The sequence below is a fragment of the Pseudophryne corroboree genome, chromosome 8 (assembly GCF_028390025.1).
Source record: "Pseudophryne corroboree isolate aPseCor3 chromosome 8, aPseCor3.hap2, whole genome shotgun sequence".
Taxonomy (NCBI): Eukaryota; Metazoa; Chordata; class Amphibia; order Anura; family Myobatrachidae; genus Pseudophryne; species Pseudophryne corroboree.
In genome coordinates, this window is record NC_086451.1 from 242,069,631 (window position 1) to 242,088,775 (window position 19,145).

Below are 19,145 nucleotides of genomic sequence, written 5' to 3' on the forward strand. Positions count from 1 at the left end.
TGGATGAAAGACATACACCAGGTGAAATGTCCAATGAGCTGTTAGCGCATCCACCAAAAACACTTCTGGATGTCGTGTGTGGGAGCCGAACCTGCTGACCTGTCTGTTGTGACTCGACGACATGAGGTCTATGTCTGGCACCCCCCACCGGGAGACCAATATCCTTAACACCGCTGGATGGAGCATCCTTTCGCCCAAGTGCACATCCTGACAACTTGGGAAATCTGCTTCCCAGTTGAGTACGCCGGAGACGAACACCGCTGACAGAGCCAAAAGGTGGTGTTCCGCACAGAGGAAGATCTTGGTAACTTCCTGCATGGCACCGCGACTGCAAGTGCCTCCTTTGCGGTTTATGTAAGCTTTGACCGGCCAGCCTTTCAGGAGAGACTGAGCCGACAGTAACGTCCGGAGGCTTGCTCTCAATTCCAACACATTGATCGGAAGTGTACTTTCTAGCGACCTTGGAACATGCGAGTTCCTGAGACTACCCCCCATCCCCGGAGACTGGCATCCATGGTGACCGGCTTGTGTCTTGTATCTAAAATGGGCATCCCTTGTCCAGACTGGTACCTCAGAGACACCATGTTAATGACAGCCGAACCTCCGGAGAGAGGAGTATGGTCTGAGATCATGTGGAGAGGGGAACCGTTCCACTTGTGAAAAACTTCCAACTGCAGTGGACGAAAGTGGAACTGAGCGTACTACACCATGTCGAACGCTGCCTCCATTGAGCCCAGCACCCACGTGCAGGCATGGACAGATACAGTGCGCTGGCGGAGAAGCGTCCGAATTCTGGCCTGAATAACCAAGATCTTGTCCTGGGGCAGAAACACACGCTGTACCCTGGAATCTAAAAACTCCTTTATATGAAGGATTGTTTACGAGGGCGTCAAAGATGATTTTTCCCAATTTATCCTTCAGCCATGTGATTGTAGGTTCTCCACTGCTGACTTTAGCTGCATGGAGAGGCTATCCTGGGACTGATTCAGAAGAAAGGTCATCCAAGTAGGGTAGGATACGAATTGCTTGTCATCTCATGTGTGCAGCAATAACCGCCATGATTTTTGTGAAAACTCTCAGGGCCATGGAGAGTCCGAACGGTAAAGCTTGAAACTGAAAGTGATCTTCCTTCGCTGTGAACCTGAAAAACCGTTGTGGCTTGGCCGTATTGCAAAATAGTTTCCCGGCTCCAAAGCCAATATGATGGATCGTAGAGACTCCATGTGGAATTTGGGAACACGTAGGAAAGCGTTCAACTTTGAGGTTGAGAATCTGTCAGAAAGAACTATCTGGTTTCCGAACCAGAAAGAGAAAAGTGTAGAAACCTTGTCTTCTTTGATACCTCGGCACCAGGACGATGACGTTGGAGGCCAGTAGGGAGCCGACCAACCGTTGTAGAGAGTCTGCCTCTCCGGGATCCCGCGGAAGCCGCGTGGTGAAAATCCTTGTTTGAGGCCGGTGCCAGAACGTCAGAGCACATCCTTGAGACATGACGTATTTGACCCAGACGTCTTTCGCGATCTCAGACCATCGAGGAGCAAAAGACAGAAGTTGGCCACCTACCCTGGGGACCCCCAGGTGGAGGCCCACCCAGTCACACTGCAGGCTTGTCTTGCTTGGAGCACTTTGCGGGGGCCTGGTATCTAGAGGCGGCCTGACCTTTCCCACCAGCACCAATAAGTGCTTTCTACTGAAGTTGGACGACGAGCCCTGTTGCAGCTGTTTGTCCAACTACCGACCACTTTTGTCACCCAGGCCGATGCCAGGGCCAGTCTAGTAATAGACCCAACATGTGCATATGCTGTCTTAAGAAGGAGGTATCTGGAATGGGAAGCACTGATCAACGTATAAGGCGAGCCACGTGGGCGTCTACCGGCGGAGGGTTCTCCCACTTGGATCTATCCCTAGGCGGAAGCAGCTAAAAGGGGTTATACCTCTTAGAAAGCTGGAACCTTTGTCCGGCTTCGCCCATGCCAACTCCAGCATGTCCTCTAACTGCGCTGAAGAGGGAAACTGGAGTATTGGATTTGGGAGTGGAGTCCTCTTCTTCAATATTTAGGACTGACCTTACTTCCTGGACAAGGGCGTCCACCTCAGCAGCTGATAAGGAGTTCTCCATACCAGATGTGGTGTGAAGGTCCGATCCCCTAGACGCACTGTCTGAATCCGAAGGGGGCTCTGATTCCGAATCACCTTCAGAGCGTGGGTTAGAGGTTTCGTCCGAAGTATGGGTTCATCTAGGTCTCTTGTTTATCCACGAGCTGATGCATGGAAGTAGAGAATTGTGTGAGGCCCTAAATAGACTGTGCAAAAGATTGCACCAATGGGGGCTCCAGCTGAGAAGGAGGGGCAGAATAAGCCTGTGCTGACATAGATGTACTCGGAGGCGCTAGGTCTGGGGGAACCACTTTCAGAGTGGCTTAGTGTCAACAAGCTGCACTATTACCTGCGTCAGTGTGGTCACCCAAGCTGGTTCCTCTGAGACTGCCACCAGTGCAGAGTTGTCCTGTGACGGAGCTGTCACACATCCTTTGCACAGGCCAGCATCAACAGGATCCTGTGGAGATAGAATGTTACAACATACACAGCAAGTACGAGGCTCAGGAGCAACAGTTTTCTTGCCTCTGGGCGACATGTGTACTAAATGGAAATAGACCGTCATGCGTAATAAGCAGGGGAAAGGGAGTTAGTACTCCAAACCCCAGTGAGTGCTAGTAAGAAGCACAGTGCAGTGAAATGTAACCGTGGGGCACCCACAGAAAGAGCATGCCCTGTATCAGTGGTGCGCGGCCAAATCACCTTAAGCTTTAACATTCTACAACAGTCACACAGACACACAATGCTTGTGAAATAATTGGGCCAATACTGTATACTAAACTGTCCAGCAATAAAGCAAATAAGCTGAACCCGGCTACTGGAGCGGGGTACAGGGGACACAGGCCAGACCTTCCTCTCTCTGCAAGTCCCAGCCACCAAGTGAGCTAAAATGAGGCGGGACTAAGAGAGGGAGGAGGAGATACCTAAGGTAGGCCATTAGCCTTGCTACTAGCAAGCCCTAGGGGCTGCAGGCTGGGCACTCTCCCCCTCAGATGGAAAACCCCAGGGCCCCGCATGCCTGCCCTGCTGCTGTGCCCTGGTTGTCCAGTGGTGATGGCGCAGAAGACTGGGCCCCCACTCATATGCTCTCTTGCTGTCTCCGGTAGCAGGAGGGGATCACCGCTCGTCGCGGCTCCCTGTACGCTGGGAGCCGATCAACTTACCCTCCGGCACCGATGCAGCTGCGTGGGGAAAGCCACTGCAGGGTCCCAGAGTCCCGCGGCGGAAGTCGCTAGTCCAATCACTAGTGCTGCCGCCAGGTGTTGGTGCAGACTTGCTGGGAGTTAAGTCCGCCAGCAGCACGCTCATCTTCGCTGCAGCACTAACTATAGTTAAAAAATCAAACCCATAAAGAAGTAACCTGGGGCTGCCAAACTGCAGGCTCCCTAAAGCTGGTGCCTTCCTGCCTTTGGCACCCAAAAAAAAAAAAAAAAAAAAACTGCCGACACCAGGGTCAGGGTATAGTGGAGGGAGGTAAGGCCTGCTGGGTACTTAAAAGTAACCCCTTTAGTGCTGACCTCGCTCCCAGCCATCCTATACCCAGCATACAGCTCTTGTGCCCCCTAGTGGACGAAATATAAAAAAATATTTTGCAAGCACATTTGTGAATACCACAATCAGAAAATACAAAGACAACCTTTGTGTCCACTTCAGAACTAAAGCCATACTATTTTTCCTGTATCCTACATACAAATATAGATACATTACAGAATGTAACCAACTGGACCGGACCTATGACAACCAATTTCTTACCAGCCACCATCTCTCTCTCCATAATTATTAAGGGCGAAGCTAAACCTGAAACACTGGTAACATCTTTGGCTCCGCTTAAGCCTTACACAGTGGTATTTCTCCATAAACCTTGCATCTTTATACCATATACTATTGACTTATCTGGCACACAAAATTGTTGTACCTGCTGAGCAGATCTGCTGCTACACAGCTAGTGTCCCTGCCTTTCACTTACGCCATTTTAAAATAAAAGCCACTTTGTGATGTAGTTTGAGGCAAACACGTTCACAGATCTCCTTTAGTATGAAAACTTTGTACAGGTCAATAATCCACACTGGCTCATTAAGTGCATTTCATCTGCATTCACTTTGCTCAGTAAATGTGCACCTACGGCTGCAGTCACAATCTAATAGAACATCCAGATCTTAACAGCAATTTGGGATGCTGACTTGATAAAACCTTTATTACATTATAAATGAACAAAAACAGAATGCCACGTCATTCAGGCACAGCTCTCACCTGTCAGCCCAGACTGTTTGACCTTGTGTGAGGTAATGCAGCAAACTGAACAGAAGAGACCCACACGGTTATTCTTGTCCACGTTGGAAAGCATTTCAAAGTTCTTACACAGCGTCTTGCAATACATACATGGGAAAACCTTTGTATTTTTCTGTTAAAAAAAACAAAAAACATTTGTTAACATTACACACAGCTTCATGAAATAGAAAAAGTTAACCCCATCATGAGCTTCACATCAAGGAATGATTCATGCCTTAATGAAATAATGCCTATATCCAGAGCATCTAGCCTTTTTTTTCAGCAATTTATCTTTCGGATACAAAATGTCCTCCAATAATTTGTAAATAACGAAACCGCAATCCCCATCTCAATATACAGGCTGTTACAGAGAACTAGTGTGATAAGACCACTGCGGCTAATCTAATCCCGCATCTTTACACACATCAATGGCGACTCTTCCCAAATATTTGGAGAATTTAATTTCAGTCTGCTGGGTTTCAGATCTTAAACCAGGGTTTCCTAAACTCAGCCCTCAAAGCCCCGATTTTGAGGGTATCCATGCTTGTGCACAGATGGTACAATCAAACTGACTGAGATAATAAGTCCACTGCACATAAGCATGAATATTTATAAAGCCTGGACTGTTCGGGTGCCTTGAGGACCAAGTTTGGAAACCACTGCCTTAAACCAATTGAACAAAATACCTCTACATTGTCCCAACTACCAAAGTCAAAGTTTACCTGGTTATGGGTGGTCCCTGTAGTAGTGTAAGCCATCTTCAGGGTGACCTCATGTTCCTACCCATGCTATCATGTAAAGTAGCAGTGTTCATAATCAGAAGGGTGTTGGTCTTAAATAGGTAAGCTATGGGGGCATCTACCTTAGGCAAGGATTCCCATATCAATGTGTCCTCACTAGGGTCCACAGTATGTGGAAACCCTGAACAATGAAGCTTAGTGCAAATATTGTAAAGCAGAGCAACAGTTTGGTTTGTTAGATTTTGCACTGCCCTTTATCACTATAGTCAGCCAAACATCACATACTAAATCGCACAGTGCTACTACACAAGCCTGTAGGGACATCTGGAGCAGGCAAAACATTTCACCACTGTGCCTTAGCCAAGTGTAGCCATGCAGATACTCCCCTTACCAGACCGAAAGCACGAGGTAAGCAAAGGAGAGGACAGGGGATGCAGCACAATTCAGGAGGATGTGTGCTGCACAGACACAGGCCAGAGGAAGGATTTCCCTTGCCAAAAGTCCGCTTGAAACCCAGCACCTTAATGCACCTCACCACTACTTCCCTGCACATGCTTCCAAGAGATGGTGACAATGTCCGTTCTGATGAGTATGTTCAATATAAGGAGATCTTTGCGAGAATTTGAGTGAACACCCTTTGAAGTAATCCAAATCTGCCTTTCTTAACTAGAGGCAGAACATAGAAACATTACTTTGTTGTTGCACTAGAGACCTGCACTCACCTTCTTATAGTTACTTAGACAGGCTGCATTACAGAAGCGTTTCTGCTGTCCCTCATGGAATAGGTATTCTAGTGGCAGACCTTTGTTGTAGATATAAATGCCACAGTTGTCACAGCAGTTTGTTTTCAGACCTTTGGTGGCTCGGAATTTTGTAAAACAGGAATCACTACACAGTCTGTGAACAACGCTCCCATTACTGACTTCATGCTGAATCTTTAAGAAGAAAGGGGGGGGGGGGGGGGAAATAAATAAATAAATAAAATATATATATATATATATATATATATATATATATATATATATATATATATATATATATATATATATATATATATATATATATATATATATATATATATAACACATGAACTTTAGGGTCATAGTGTAAGTATACTACAGTCATTGTACCTAAGTTTGGACAGGTATCTGCCATTGTTACTGAGCACCCTTCTCCCCCTCCTATAAGTAATTTTCTATACCACACTGCTTCATCACATGAAGATGCACAATAAGTCACTGCCTCCAGAATTACATATCAGCACACAGTCTCCTGAATAAATCTGCAGGCAACCCTTTATGCTAACTACAAACCAGATGAGCACGAAGACCCTAGACAGAGCCCCATTATTTCTAACTGATCCCCAATCCTGCCTAAATAATCACTATGAATTTTGCAGTCCACAAAAATAATTAAAAAACCACAAAATCTACTATGATGATGCTGTTGCAACATACACAGAGGAATTTTGTTCCATTCTTCACTTAGTACATACGGATGAAAATGCAATGGGTGGGACTACAGTTTCTCATTGGCAAAAAAATGCATATGGTTTATAACTTGGTGTACTACAAAAAAAAAAAAAAATATATATATATATATATATATATATATATATATATATATATATATATATATATATATATATATATACATATATATATATACATAAATATATATATATATATATACACATACATATACATACATACATACATACATACACATACTACTACTACTACCACAGAGATATCAGTCCATGGGGGTTTTGGCCAATGACTCAATTTGAATTTTTACAGAAAAGAGGGGAATTGAGTGAAATTCTCAATAATCAATAAATATTTTGAGAATATTAAGTTGAATGAAAAAAAATCAGAACATAGCGTGGTCACTTTGCAAAGAGCAATAAAGGGGCGCAATACTACTTCACTCCGCAGTCTACAGCATTCTCTCCTTCTCCCATCTGAAGGCTAAAACGCACAAGCAAAAACATTACACACAGACAATTTAGACCATCATGAAATTCTGACCAGGCATTCTACAGCAAAGATGAACCAAGAGTAACACTGTTCCCCTGCCATACAAGAGGGGATTTCCGGGGGCCAAAAATCATCTTTAGAAATTAATGTAATGTAGACTCGGAGGTAAATTTACTGAACAGCAGATTGCAAAAGCCACTGCTTCACAGCTTAAGCCATCGGGAAGTTAGTATATCAACCCCTCTGTCTTTACAGCAAAGCAAGATTGTGCATGTGCATAATTCAAAAGTAAAGTCAAAGCATTGTCGGATACTCTTTATTGTTAAGTTCTCACCTCCCCACTCTTGTGACAGATGCTGCATTTTATGATATCCGGAACATCTGTGGAACTGTGGGAGCCAGATCTTTGCTGTGCCTCAAAGAGGGAAAGACAGGCAGATGAACAAAATTCTTGGAATGATCCTCCAGCTCCAGTTTGGGCAACCACAGAATCTTTAGAGGTACGAATATCCCTAAAATGTATACAACACAAGAAGAGGATTGCAGCCAGCATAATAAAAGAAAACAGAGGGACAGGTGAACACACAATGAACAAGGTTGGGAAATACTGAAGGTCCACAAACTGAAATAAGATTGATGCAAATGCTTCTATATACTCATCCCAAGTCTGTCACTTACTTCTTACAGAAAGTACAGATCTTCTTGCAAAGTGGTTTTTTAGAGAAGGTGGTAAGACAAGAGGAGGAGCAGAAAAGTTGAGGCAGCCCTTTGCGCTGATATGCAGTCTGTCCCTTCTGCAAGGGGGTGCGGCAGTGAGCACAGGTCATCTTTGTGAGTGTTGGCTTGGGTGGGCGTGGAGGCAACTGGTTACGCAAAGACATGCGTGTTGGAGGACGTTTTGAGCGAAAGGGAACAAAGTCCTCATCATTTGGGTCATCCACCATAGCATCTGAATCCTCATCAGAAATCTGCACTGTAAGAGGTAATTATATTAATAGGGCATACAACTGCAAAGTCAACAAGGTGTCATTCTATCTCCAAGTAGCAGTTGATACAGCTCAGAATATATAGCAATGTATAGATTTGATGCATTGCAAGACTATTGTATTTTGCAATTTCTGTGGGAGCCGTAACAAAGCATAGTAGGAATAGATTTCTCTAACTCCAAAGACTCCTTTCATAGTTATGTGTCCAAAACATTATTTAACAGAATGCATATTTTTAGATCTGTTCATTCTGAAAATGTCACCACAGTCAAAATGTAGGCAAAAACTATTTCAGGTTTATGCTGAAAATTAGGCGTCGACATTATGGCGTCTCAAAAAACCCTTTCAGAGATTAACTCTCTTCACAGTTGTAGAACATCCACAGTCCGTAAATCCTTACAGGCAGGGCCCTCTTCCCTCATGACACCATCTGAGATTTTACTCAATTCCACTAGCTTCAGGGTACGGATGGTATTCATGTGACCGGCGGTCAGCAGACCGCCGGTCACATAACCTCCCCCAAAATCCCACCCCTACACTATCCAGACAGTTGGCATACCGACCAACAGGGACTATTTCCACTCGTGGGTGTCCATGACACCCATAGAGTGGGAATAGAACCCTTGGCGACAGCAGGTCGCCACCGAGCCCGCAAGGGGCTTGCTGCACTCGACCCTCCCCGTCGGGATCCCGGCGGCGGTATGCTGACAGGTGGTCAGGAGACCATCAGTCAGCCATACCACACCCGCTGGGTACAGGTTCAGAGAATGGCAATTTACTTTATCCCTTCTCCACATAAATTTAGTTACTTATCATATCACTCTACCCTTCACTTTGTCCATACCCTCCACCCTGCATTAAACTGGGATAAAGAAACAATCTGTGTGCAGGTGAAAATAAAGCTAGCACCGACCATCTACCCTTAAACAGAGATAACCAATACATTTCATTTTGTTGCAGCTCTCAAAATTCTTTAAAATTTTAGGAAGTATTATACAATATAAAGGCATTACTTACTGTATAAACCACATACCAGTAAGAGTATCGAAAGATATCTACAGTATTATTCTATGCACCAGGCATTGCATGCAACATTGTAACTTGTAGAGACTCAAACACAATATGAATTTGCTAACCTAAACCCCCTAAGAATATATTTACTGCAATCCAATAATCTGATAGGCTAATCAAGTAATGATGAGATAGTCCCTACCAGCAAAAATTATAGCTACATTGTTTCAAAAGGCCATTTTGTTTGTTTGCCAAGAGTGCTCTGAAAGTATTTACAAACATACAAAAATGCATTTAAGACATATAATTGGGACAAATCTTCCTCCCCCAAGAACTGGTATATTGTTTCCACCAAACAGAAAAAGCTATTTGTATACTTTTTTTTTTTTTTTTTTACTGTAATTAGAGCCACAGCTGGCTCCAACTTGCCTGGAGGTGTATGTACTACAAATAATTTCCTGTAATCCCAGAGACATCCAACATTATAGTTATTACTAGGCCTATACTGCCAGAATCTACAGACAGCAGACTCCAATTTATGGCACTGCCCTAAACCCCAATTTGTCTAAAATTTCACTACATGCTGGTTTACACCTGTTTGAGGCCACATTTAGTCCTGCCTTGTTTCCAGACAAATAAAATCAGACATTTTTGCAATATTAAGCTCCAGGGACATTAAACAGTACCAATATACTTACCGTTGAATATTAAGATGGCAGTTGGGGTTTAAAAGTGCAAAGTGATGGAAACTGGGGTACAAGGTATGGGACAGGTATATGGAGGTGCTTTGAGTGGGACAAGTATTTTTAGGTTTGAGAGTGGGAGTAATTTGAAGTTTTTGCAAGGTTATTTTCATGTACCCCAAATTTAATGCAAATATTTAAATTTTCCCCCCCAAAAAAAAGCTTGCTTTTTTATTATTCAAGTGATTAAAAAAAAAAAAAAAATTATTATATATATATATATATATATATATATATATATATATATATATATATATATATATACATATATATATACACACACACACATATTGCAGCCATTTAACACATTTTTAGTCCCCAAAATCTTTTATGTCCTCTAATATACTTCTATATTGTTATCCTGTGTCACTTTGGCATAATTGGGGGTATAAGCGGATTTCCCCATTTTTACTTGCAAAAACAGGTCACCTGATTTAGCGATTTTCTAATAGGACAGGTCGAAAAACGGGAGCGCCCATACCTACGAAAAATTTTTCTGGGTAATGTGCGCTATAACTTCACCCGCGATCGCGGTGATCAGGTAATTGAATAGCCCCCTTTGTCTTTTAGCTCATTAATTTCCCTCATTGTTTGCAACCTACTTCCTGCCTTATTATTCCTACTTCCTTTAACCATTTTATTCCATCAAGCAAGGATTGACGCAAGTCTGCAATTTCACCTTAATATAGGATTGACACCATTATATCTGGAGAGAGACAGATAAGCCCTAGGGGAGAGCAAATGCGACCCTCTATCTCAGAGAAACTTCCAGCTTGCTGGGGCAGGAAAGTCTTCCATAATGTATAATCAACTACATGTACTCTAAACCCTGATGAGGGGTTAGACATGCTGACTGATACAACACACACAATACCTATTAGAGGATTGGATAGGAGTCCACTCAAGAGACAAATGCATTAATGAGAGTGTGTGTCCCCTGTACAAAATCAAGGCTCGAGGGGAGGTGAACAAACAACTCTATACAATTATACTCCGTAGACCTCATCTTCACATTTTACTTAAACAAAACCAGGATATAAAACAATAGGAATACCTACAAGTAATTCCTTTTCTCGTAGTCCGTAGTAGATACTGGGGAATAGTATATTACCATGTGGTACAGATCAAGTCCACTGGAGCCTGTCACTTTAAGAAATCAATAGTGTGTGCTGGCTCCTCCCCTCTATGCCCCTCCTAGCAGACTCAGTCTAGGAAACTGTGCCCGAGGAGACGGACATACTTTGAAAGGATATAACACATAAAGAGGTGAGATAACGAACCAACACACAAACAATAAGAAAGCATAGCTAACCAGTACAGAGGAAAGCAACGCTAACAATATAAGGATAGCAACTCTAACCAAACATGGAACAGGGAAGCAACAGCAAACCCATCCAATAACACTTACAACCAGGTAAGCAGGAAAACGATGCACAGAGGCGGGCGCTCAGTATCCACTACGGACTACGAGAAAAGGAATTAACAGTAGATATTAAATTCCTATTTTATCTAACATCCTACTATATACTGGGGAATAGTATATTACCATGGGGACGTCCCAAAGCTCACAGAACAGGTGGGAGAGTGCTGAGACCACTGTAAAACCGCCTGACCAAACTGAAGGTCATCTTTGGCCAAGGTGTCAAACCTGTAGAACTTAACAAAAGGTGTACACACCAGACCAAGTTGCTGCGTGGCACAACTGTAAGGCCGAGACACCCCGGGCAGCTACCCAGGAAGAACCCGCCGACCTTGTGGAGTGGGCCTGAACCGAACTCAGCAGCGGCAGAGCAGCCGAAGTATAGGCTTTTTGAATAGTCCTTTTGAGCCAACGAGCAAGGGACTGCTTGGAGGCATGACGATCAATTTTCGTAGCATCATAAAGGACGAACAGCAAGTTAGACTTCCTGTGACTAGCAGTCCTTTTTACGTAAATCCTCAAAGCCCTCACAACATCCAGGGACTTTGGAGCAACTGAAGTGTCGGATAAGACTGGAACCACGATTGGTTGAATTACATAAAAAGCAGATACCACTTACGGCAAAAACTGTGGGCAAGTTCTGAGCTCCGCCCTATCCTCATGAAACACCAAGTATGGCCTCTTACAGGACAAGGCCCCCCATTCCAACACTCGCCGAAGCCACGTCAGATATTTTAAGTCAACCTTATGCAAGGGTTCAAACCAATCCGACTGGAGAAAGGTCACCACATTAAGGTCCCACGGAGCAGTGGGAGGAACAAAGAGTGGCTGAATGTTCAACACCCCCTTAAGAAAAGGTCTGTTCTTCAGGAAGTACCGCCAGTTGTTTCTGGAAGAAGATAGAACCTTGATGGAGCCTAATCATAGGCCCTTATCCACTCCTGCTTGCAGGAACAGTAGAAACTGGCAGACGAAATTCCAAAAGGAGAAAATTTTTAACCCTCACGCCAAGAAATGTACTTCTTCCAAATACGGTGGTAATGTTTGGATGTGACTACCTTACGGACCTGAACCACAGTGGAAACCACCTTGGATTGAAGACCCTTCCTGGTTAAAGTTTCAATCTCAACCTCCAGGCCATCAAACATAGCCGCTGTAAGTCTGGATAGATGAACGGGTCCATGTTGAAGAAGGTCCTTGAGAAGCGGTAGAGGCCAGGGTTCCTCAAACTACAGGGTCAGGAGGTCCGCATACCAGGCCCGTTGAGGCCAATCCGGGGCAATGAGAATTGCCAGAAACCTTTCCTTTTTGAGTCTTTTTAAAACTCTTCGGATTAGACGAATTGGAGGAAACAGGTAAACAAACTGGTAATTCCATGGCGTCGTCAGACCGTCTACCGCAACTTCCTGCAGGTCCCTCGTTCCAGAGCAGACAGACAGAGCTTCTTGTTGAGACAAGAAGCCATCAGGTCTATCTGTGGTCAACCCCACTGGTGAACAAGTTGTTGAAACACCGGAGGGTGGAGGCCCCATTCCCCCGGATGGAGGTCATGCCTGCTTGGGAAGTCCGCTTCCCAGTTGTCCACTCCTGGAATGTAAACTGCTGAGATGGCCCTTGCATTGGCTTCTGCACAGAGGAGTATTCTTGATACCTCTCGCATTGCGGCCCTGCTTTTTGATGTACGCTACTGCCGTGGCGTTGTCAGACTGCACCTGGATGGCCCGATTCCGAAGGAGGGATGAGGCCTGTAGTAGAGCATTGTAAATTGCCCTGAGTTCCAGGATGTTGATTGGAAGAGCAGATTCCTGAAAGGACCACGTCCCTGAGTCACAGCACCCCAACCCTAGAGGCTGGCATCTGTTGTCAACAACATCCTTGACTGTGTTGAAACTCTGACCCTCCAGCAGATGGGGGACCTGTAGCCATCAAAGCAGGGATATACGAGCTTACGGTGACAGGGTTATCTGCTGATGCATGTGCAGGTAAGATCCCAACCATTTTTCCAACAAATCCAGTTGAAACTGTCGCGCATGGAATCTGCTGTACTGTATCACCTCGTAGGAGGCCACCATTTTGCCCAGCAAGCGAATGCACAGATGAACCGAGACCACGCAAGGTTTCAGCACCGACCGTACCATAGACTGAATAGTCAAAGCCTTGTCCATGGGAAGGTAAACCTTCTGAGACACCATATCCAGGATCATCCCCAGGAACTGAATTCTGAGACGGTTCCAAGTGAGATTTCTGGAAATGGAGTATCCATCTGTGATACGTAAGCAAATGAGTAGTCAAGTTGATACTGTCCAACAGTTGTTCCCTGGACACTGCTTTTATCAGCAGATCATCCAGGTACGGAATTATCTGGACACCCCTCATGCGCAGTTGTAGCATAATTTATGCCATGACCTTTGTGAATACCCTTGGGGCTGTGGAGAGACGGAATGGTAAGACCTGAAACTGGAAATACTGGTCCAGAATTGCGAACCTGAGGAACGCTTGGTGAGGGGGCCAAATTGAGATATGTAGATATGCATCCTTAATATCCAGGGACACCAGAAACTCCCCCTCCTCCAGATTCGCTATCACTGCTCTTAGAGATTCCATCTTGAATTTGAACACCCGAGTATACAGGTTCAGGGATTTGAGGTTCAATATCGGTCGTACAGAGCCTTCCGGCTTTGGAAGCCACAAAGACTTTGTGTGCAGTTGAGGAGGCACTGCAACAGTAACTCCCGTAGAAAGCAGCTTTTGCACTGCCTACTGTAAGGAAACCCTTGCTTCCTGTGAAGCTGGTAAGCCTGACCTGAAGAATCTGAGATGAGGGAGTTCATGAAATTCCAGCCGGTATCCTTGGGATATGGGGTCCCTCACCCAAGAATTCCAGCAGGACTCTGCCCATATGTAGGCGAAGTGCTGAAGGTGAGCACCTACCTGAAAGTCGCCTTGCTGCTGGGGCCAGCCGTCACGCAGAGGGCTTTATGGAAGAGGATCCTGAGGCCTGTTCAGCAGGTCCAGCAGCTGCTGGTTTACGGGACTTACCGCGAGATCCTCTAGCAACATTGGAGGCACCTCTGGCTTTGCATCTGAATCCGGCCACCCGAAAAGACTGCAGAGAGGGTCCAGAATAAGGCCGCCTGGCAGGTCGCGGGGCAGACAGCAGATATGTAATTTTACCTGTCGTTGCCTGAGATATCCACTTGTTCAGTTCTTCCCCAAACAAGGCATCACCTGTAAAAGGAAGATTCTCAACCCCTTTTTTAGAATCCGCATCTGCTGACCATTGACGTAGCCGCAGGGAACTAGGAGTCGATACTGCCATAGCAGTGGTACGGCCGTTAACGATACTACGTTCCTTAGCGGCCTCACACAAAGTTTGCAGCATCTTGGATGTGTTGTAGTAATGTAACTATCTCCTCTTTAGGTAGTGTAAGCAACCCTTTCAGAATCTCATCAGACCATTTTACCATGGCTCTAGAAATCCAGCCGCAAACTATGGTAGGGCATTGGGCTACACCTGCTGCAATATAAAATTGATTTAAGAGTGGTTTCAATTTTGCAATCAGCTGGGTCTTTAAGGGAAACAGCCCCAGGAACAGGTATAACAATTTTACGTGACAGCCTGAACACAGATGTATCCACTGCCGGTGGGGTTTCCCAACTTTCCTATCCTCTGTAGGGAACGGGAAAGAATACAACACCAGTTTAGGGGTAATACATTTTTTGTCAGGATTTATCAATGCTGTCTTAGTCAGGAAATCTAATTCTTTAGAAACCGGGAAGGTTGCAGAGGACTTTGGTTTCACATTAAAACACAATTCCTCTGCCTGTTCTTATCAGGGATATTGAGCGCCTCTCTAATGGCATAAATGAGGGCCTCAACAACTGGGGACAGGGAATTATCCTCATCCACCTCAGCCTCTCCTTCATCAAACTCTGGTAGTTCAGAATCAGTCAGATTGTAATATGTGAGGGAGAGTGCGTTTGTGAGAGACCAACGGGGGGCTGAAGAGCCTGTCTGTGGTCTGCAGCAGCAACCATAAACCTGTCCATAGTTTGTTTCAGGGTTTGTCTTTCTTCCTTAGCCATAGCTAACTCTAAATACTGGAAACCATAGTTTTAAATGATTCCATCCACTCAGGTTCCTGCACATTACTACCTTGTGAAGGAATTCAGCATTGGGTACACGAGGGACCCCTGTGAGGACGGTGTAAACCTAGCCTTGCATAAAGTACACACAGTCTTATTTGCTGACATGCTGAGCAGAAAAAACACACAGTTAGTATGATAACACAGTGTAGTATTAGTGAGCTATGCACACTTATCCCAGACTACCGTGACTGGAGTGACAGAGGGGAATGGAACCAGCACACTACACCACAGACCGAGCAGCGCCCCGCCGGGTGTCTTATGTGTGTCATTTTTCCCACAACGGTATAACCGCTGATTATGAGCTCCACCCTTCACTATAACCCCCTGGTACCAGTTACAATGGTGATTCAGTGGGTCCTGTGGAGGAGCAGTCTCTGCATCCAGCCTGTTAGCAGCAGCAGGAAATGGCGCCGTTTAGCCTCTGGTCCCGCTCTCCGTGAAGCCCTGCCCCCATAATGGCGCACTGTCCCTGTATTTTCTTTATACTGGCTTACTCCATTGAAAGGGTAAAACAAGAGCCCGCAACCCCCGTTTACCATGCTGCCAGTCTGGGTTCAGAATGGGCACCGCGGCTCGTAGCCGGGTGATCACCGTCCCTTCATGCAGCCAATTTGCACCGGGGACCCACTAACCGGGTCCCCAGTGTAACACTCACCGCACCGGTCTTTGGCATCTGTTAAGGGGTGGCGACATGCTGCCAGCGTGGGCTCACCGTCTGGGAGTGTGAGAATCATCACCTCAGGAGCTCAGTGTCCCGTCAGCTGGGATTACGAACCATTAACTCTTAGGAAGTTGGTTTGGTACCCGCCTTAAGTCCAACGACGCAGGCAGACTGGTTGCCAACCTGTGCTGCCTGAAAATAAACTAACAGACATTTCTGAAGAAAACTCTCTGGAGAGCAACAGAGTGCACCCGGCTCCTTGGGCACATTTCCTAAACGGAGTCTGCTAGGAGGGGCATAGAGTCGAGGAGCCAGCATATACTATTGATTTCTTAAAGTGCCAGGCTCCAGTGGATCCGATCTATACCCCATGATAATATACTATTCCCCAGTATCCACTAGCGAAAAATAGGATATTAAACTCTTTATACACACTTAACCTCTGGTCACAAGACTTCTTAGAACACATTTCTTAGTGGACTGCAATCTAGCATACCACAAACCTTATAATAAAAGGAGATTTAAATGTAGATAATCCCTTACTTGGGAACTCGTACTTCCAAAAAACAAATATTCAGAATTGTGGAAATAGACTAAACAACGCAATCCAGGGTGACTATTAAATCTTATGTGTTCACGTATCCTTTCCACTAATTATTTCTTAAGTGGAGAATTTTTTTAACATCTGAAGTGACAGAGGCGGAAGTTGGGAATATCATCATATCTGATCGCACCCAGTTACCCTTTGTATGGCCTAAATATAGTTTTTGGAGATTCCCAACTTATAGAATTCAGAGCATTTCCATTACATTAAACACAATTGGAGGTATTTTCTTGATGACAATATAATGCATCAGGAAGACCTAGGCACAGATTTATCAAGCCTTGGAGAGAGTGATAAATAGCACAGTGATTAAGTACCAACCAACCAGCTCCCGTCATTTTTCAAACACAGCCTGTAATAGGATTTTAATACCTACCGGTAAATCCTTTTCTCTTAGTCCGTAGAGGATGCTGGGGATGCTTCAAGAACCATGGGGTATAGACTGGATCCGCAGGAGACATGGGCACACTATAAGACTTTGAATGGGTGTGAACTGGCTCCTCCCTATATGCCCCTCCTCCAGACTCCAGTTATAGGAACTGTGCCCAGGGAGACTGACATTGAGGAAAATAATTTATTTAATTATTTTAAACTAAGGTGAGATACATACCAGCTCACACCACTAACACGCCGTACAACATGGCATTCAACAACGCATGCAACGGCATGACCAACAACAGTCACAGATCCTATTTTCTCATACGTCCTAGAGGATGCTGGGGATGCTTCAAGAACCATGGGGTTTATACCAAAGCTCTAGAACGGGCGGGAGAGTGCGGATGACTCTGCAGCACCGATTGACCAAACAAGAGGTCCTCCTCAGCCAAGGTATCAAACTTGTAAAACTTTGCAAAGGTGTTTGAACCCAACCAAGTAGCAGCTCGGCAAACTTGTAACGCCGAGACTCCCCGGGCAACCGCCCAGGATGAACCCACCTTTCTGGTAGAATGGGCTTTCACCGATTTCGGTAACTGCAATCCTGCCGTAGAATGAGCCTGCTCAATCATATCACAAATCCAGCGCGCAATAGTCTGCTTAGAAGCAGGAGCCCCAATCTTGTTGGGAGCCCACAGGACAAACAGAGTCTCTGTTTTCCTAATCTGTGCCGTTCTGGCGACATAGATCTTCAAAGCTCTAACCACATCGAGAGACTTTGACTCCGCCAAGGCGTCAGTAGCCAATTGGCTGGTTAACATGAAATGAGGAAACCCCTTTTGGAAGAAATTGCTGAGGAGTTCTCAACTCTGCTCTATCAGCATGGAAAACCAAATAGGGGCTTTTGTGAGACAAAGCCGCCAACTCACACTCGCCTTGCGGACGCCAAGGTCAACAACATGACTACTTTCCAAGTAAGGAACTTTAACTCAACCTTGCGCAAAGGTTCAAACCAATGTGATTGCAAGAATTGCAACACCACATTAAGGTCCCATGGTGCCACTGGGGGCACAAATGGAGGTTGGATGTGCAGCACGCCTTTTACGAAGGTCTGAACTTCTGGAAGGGAGGCCAATTCTTTTTGAAAAAAGATCAACAAGGCTGAAATCTGTACTTTAATAGAGCCTAACTTTAGGCCCGCATCCACACCTGCTTGTAGGAAATGGAGCAAACGCCCCAGGTGAAATTCTTCCGTAGGAGCCTTCTTGGATTCACACCAAGACACATTTTCTCCAAATACGGTGGTAATGCTTTGCCGTTACTTCTTTTCTAGCCTGAAGAAGTGTAGGAATGACTTCACTGGGAATACCCTTTCGTGCTAGGATTTCAACCTCCACGCCGTCAAACGCAGCCGCTGTAAGTCCTGATACACTCACGGCCCCTGTTGTAACAGGTCCTCCCGAAGAGGAAGAGGCCAGGGATCTTCTACGAGCAACTCCTGAAGATCTGGATACCAGGCACTTTTTGGCCAATCCGGAACAATGAGGATCGCCTGAACCCTTGTTCTTATAATTTTTATCACCTTTGGAATGAGTGGAAGTGGAGGGAACACACAGACCGACTGAAACACCCACGGTGTCACTAGGGCGTCCACCGCTATCGCTTGAGGGTCCCTTGACCTGGAACAATATCTCTGAAGTTTCTTGTTGAGGCGGGATGCCATCACGTCCACTTGAGGAACTCCCCAACGACTTGTCACTTCTGCAAAGACCTCTTGATGAAGACCCCACTCTCCTGGATGGAGATCGTGTCTGCTGAGGAAGTCTGCTTCCCAGTTATCCACTCCTGGAATGAAGACCACTGACAGAGCGATGGCATGTCTTTCCGCCCAGCGAAGAATCTTCGTGGCCTCGGCCATTGCCGCCCTGATCTTTGTTCCGCCTTGGCGGTTTATGTACGCCACTGCTGTCACGTTGTCTGACTAAATCAAGACCGGCAGACCTCGAAGAAGATGTTCTGCTTGCAGTATGCCGTTGTAGATGGCTCTTAATTCCAGAATGTTTATGTGTAGACAAGCTTCCTGGCTTGACCACTTTCCCTGAAAGTCTCTTC

The 19,145-nt window shown here is 45.3% G+C and overlaps 1 protein-coding gene across 6 annotated transcripts in view; it reads right to left on the minus strand.

Moving 5' to 3' along the window:
- The window catches only part of ZMYM3 (zinc finger MYM-type containing 3), a 285,890-nt gene that overhangs the window by 129,825 nt on the left and 136,920 nt on the right, over positions 1 to 19,145 (minus strand). For all 6 annotated transcript variants that reach the window (XM_063937142.1, XM_063937143.1, XM_063937141.1 and 3 more), the window contains exons 5-8: positions 7,763 to 8,057; positions 7,419 to 7,596; positions 5,828 to 6,040; positions 4,348 to 4,498 (exon numbers count right to left, since the gene is read on the minus strand). In XM_063937142.1, coding sequence (XP_063793212.1) covers positions 4,348 to 4,498; positions 5,828 to 6,040; positions 7,419 to 7,596; positions 7,763 to 8,057 — 837 coding nt within the window. The remainder of the gene's footprint in view (positions 1 to 4,347; positions 4,499 to 5,827; positions 6,041 to 7,418; positions 7,597 to 7,762; positions 8,058 to 19,145) is intronic.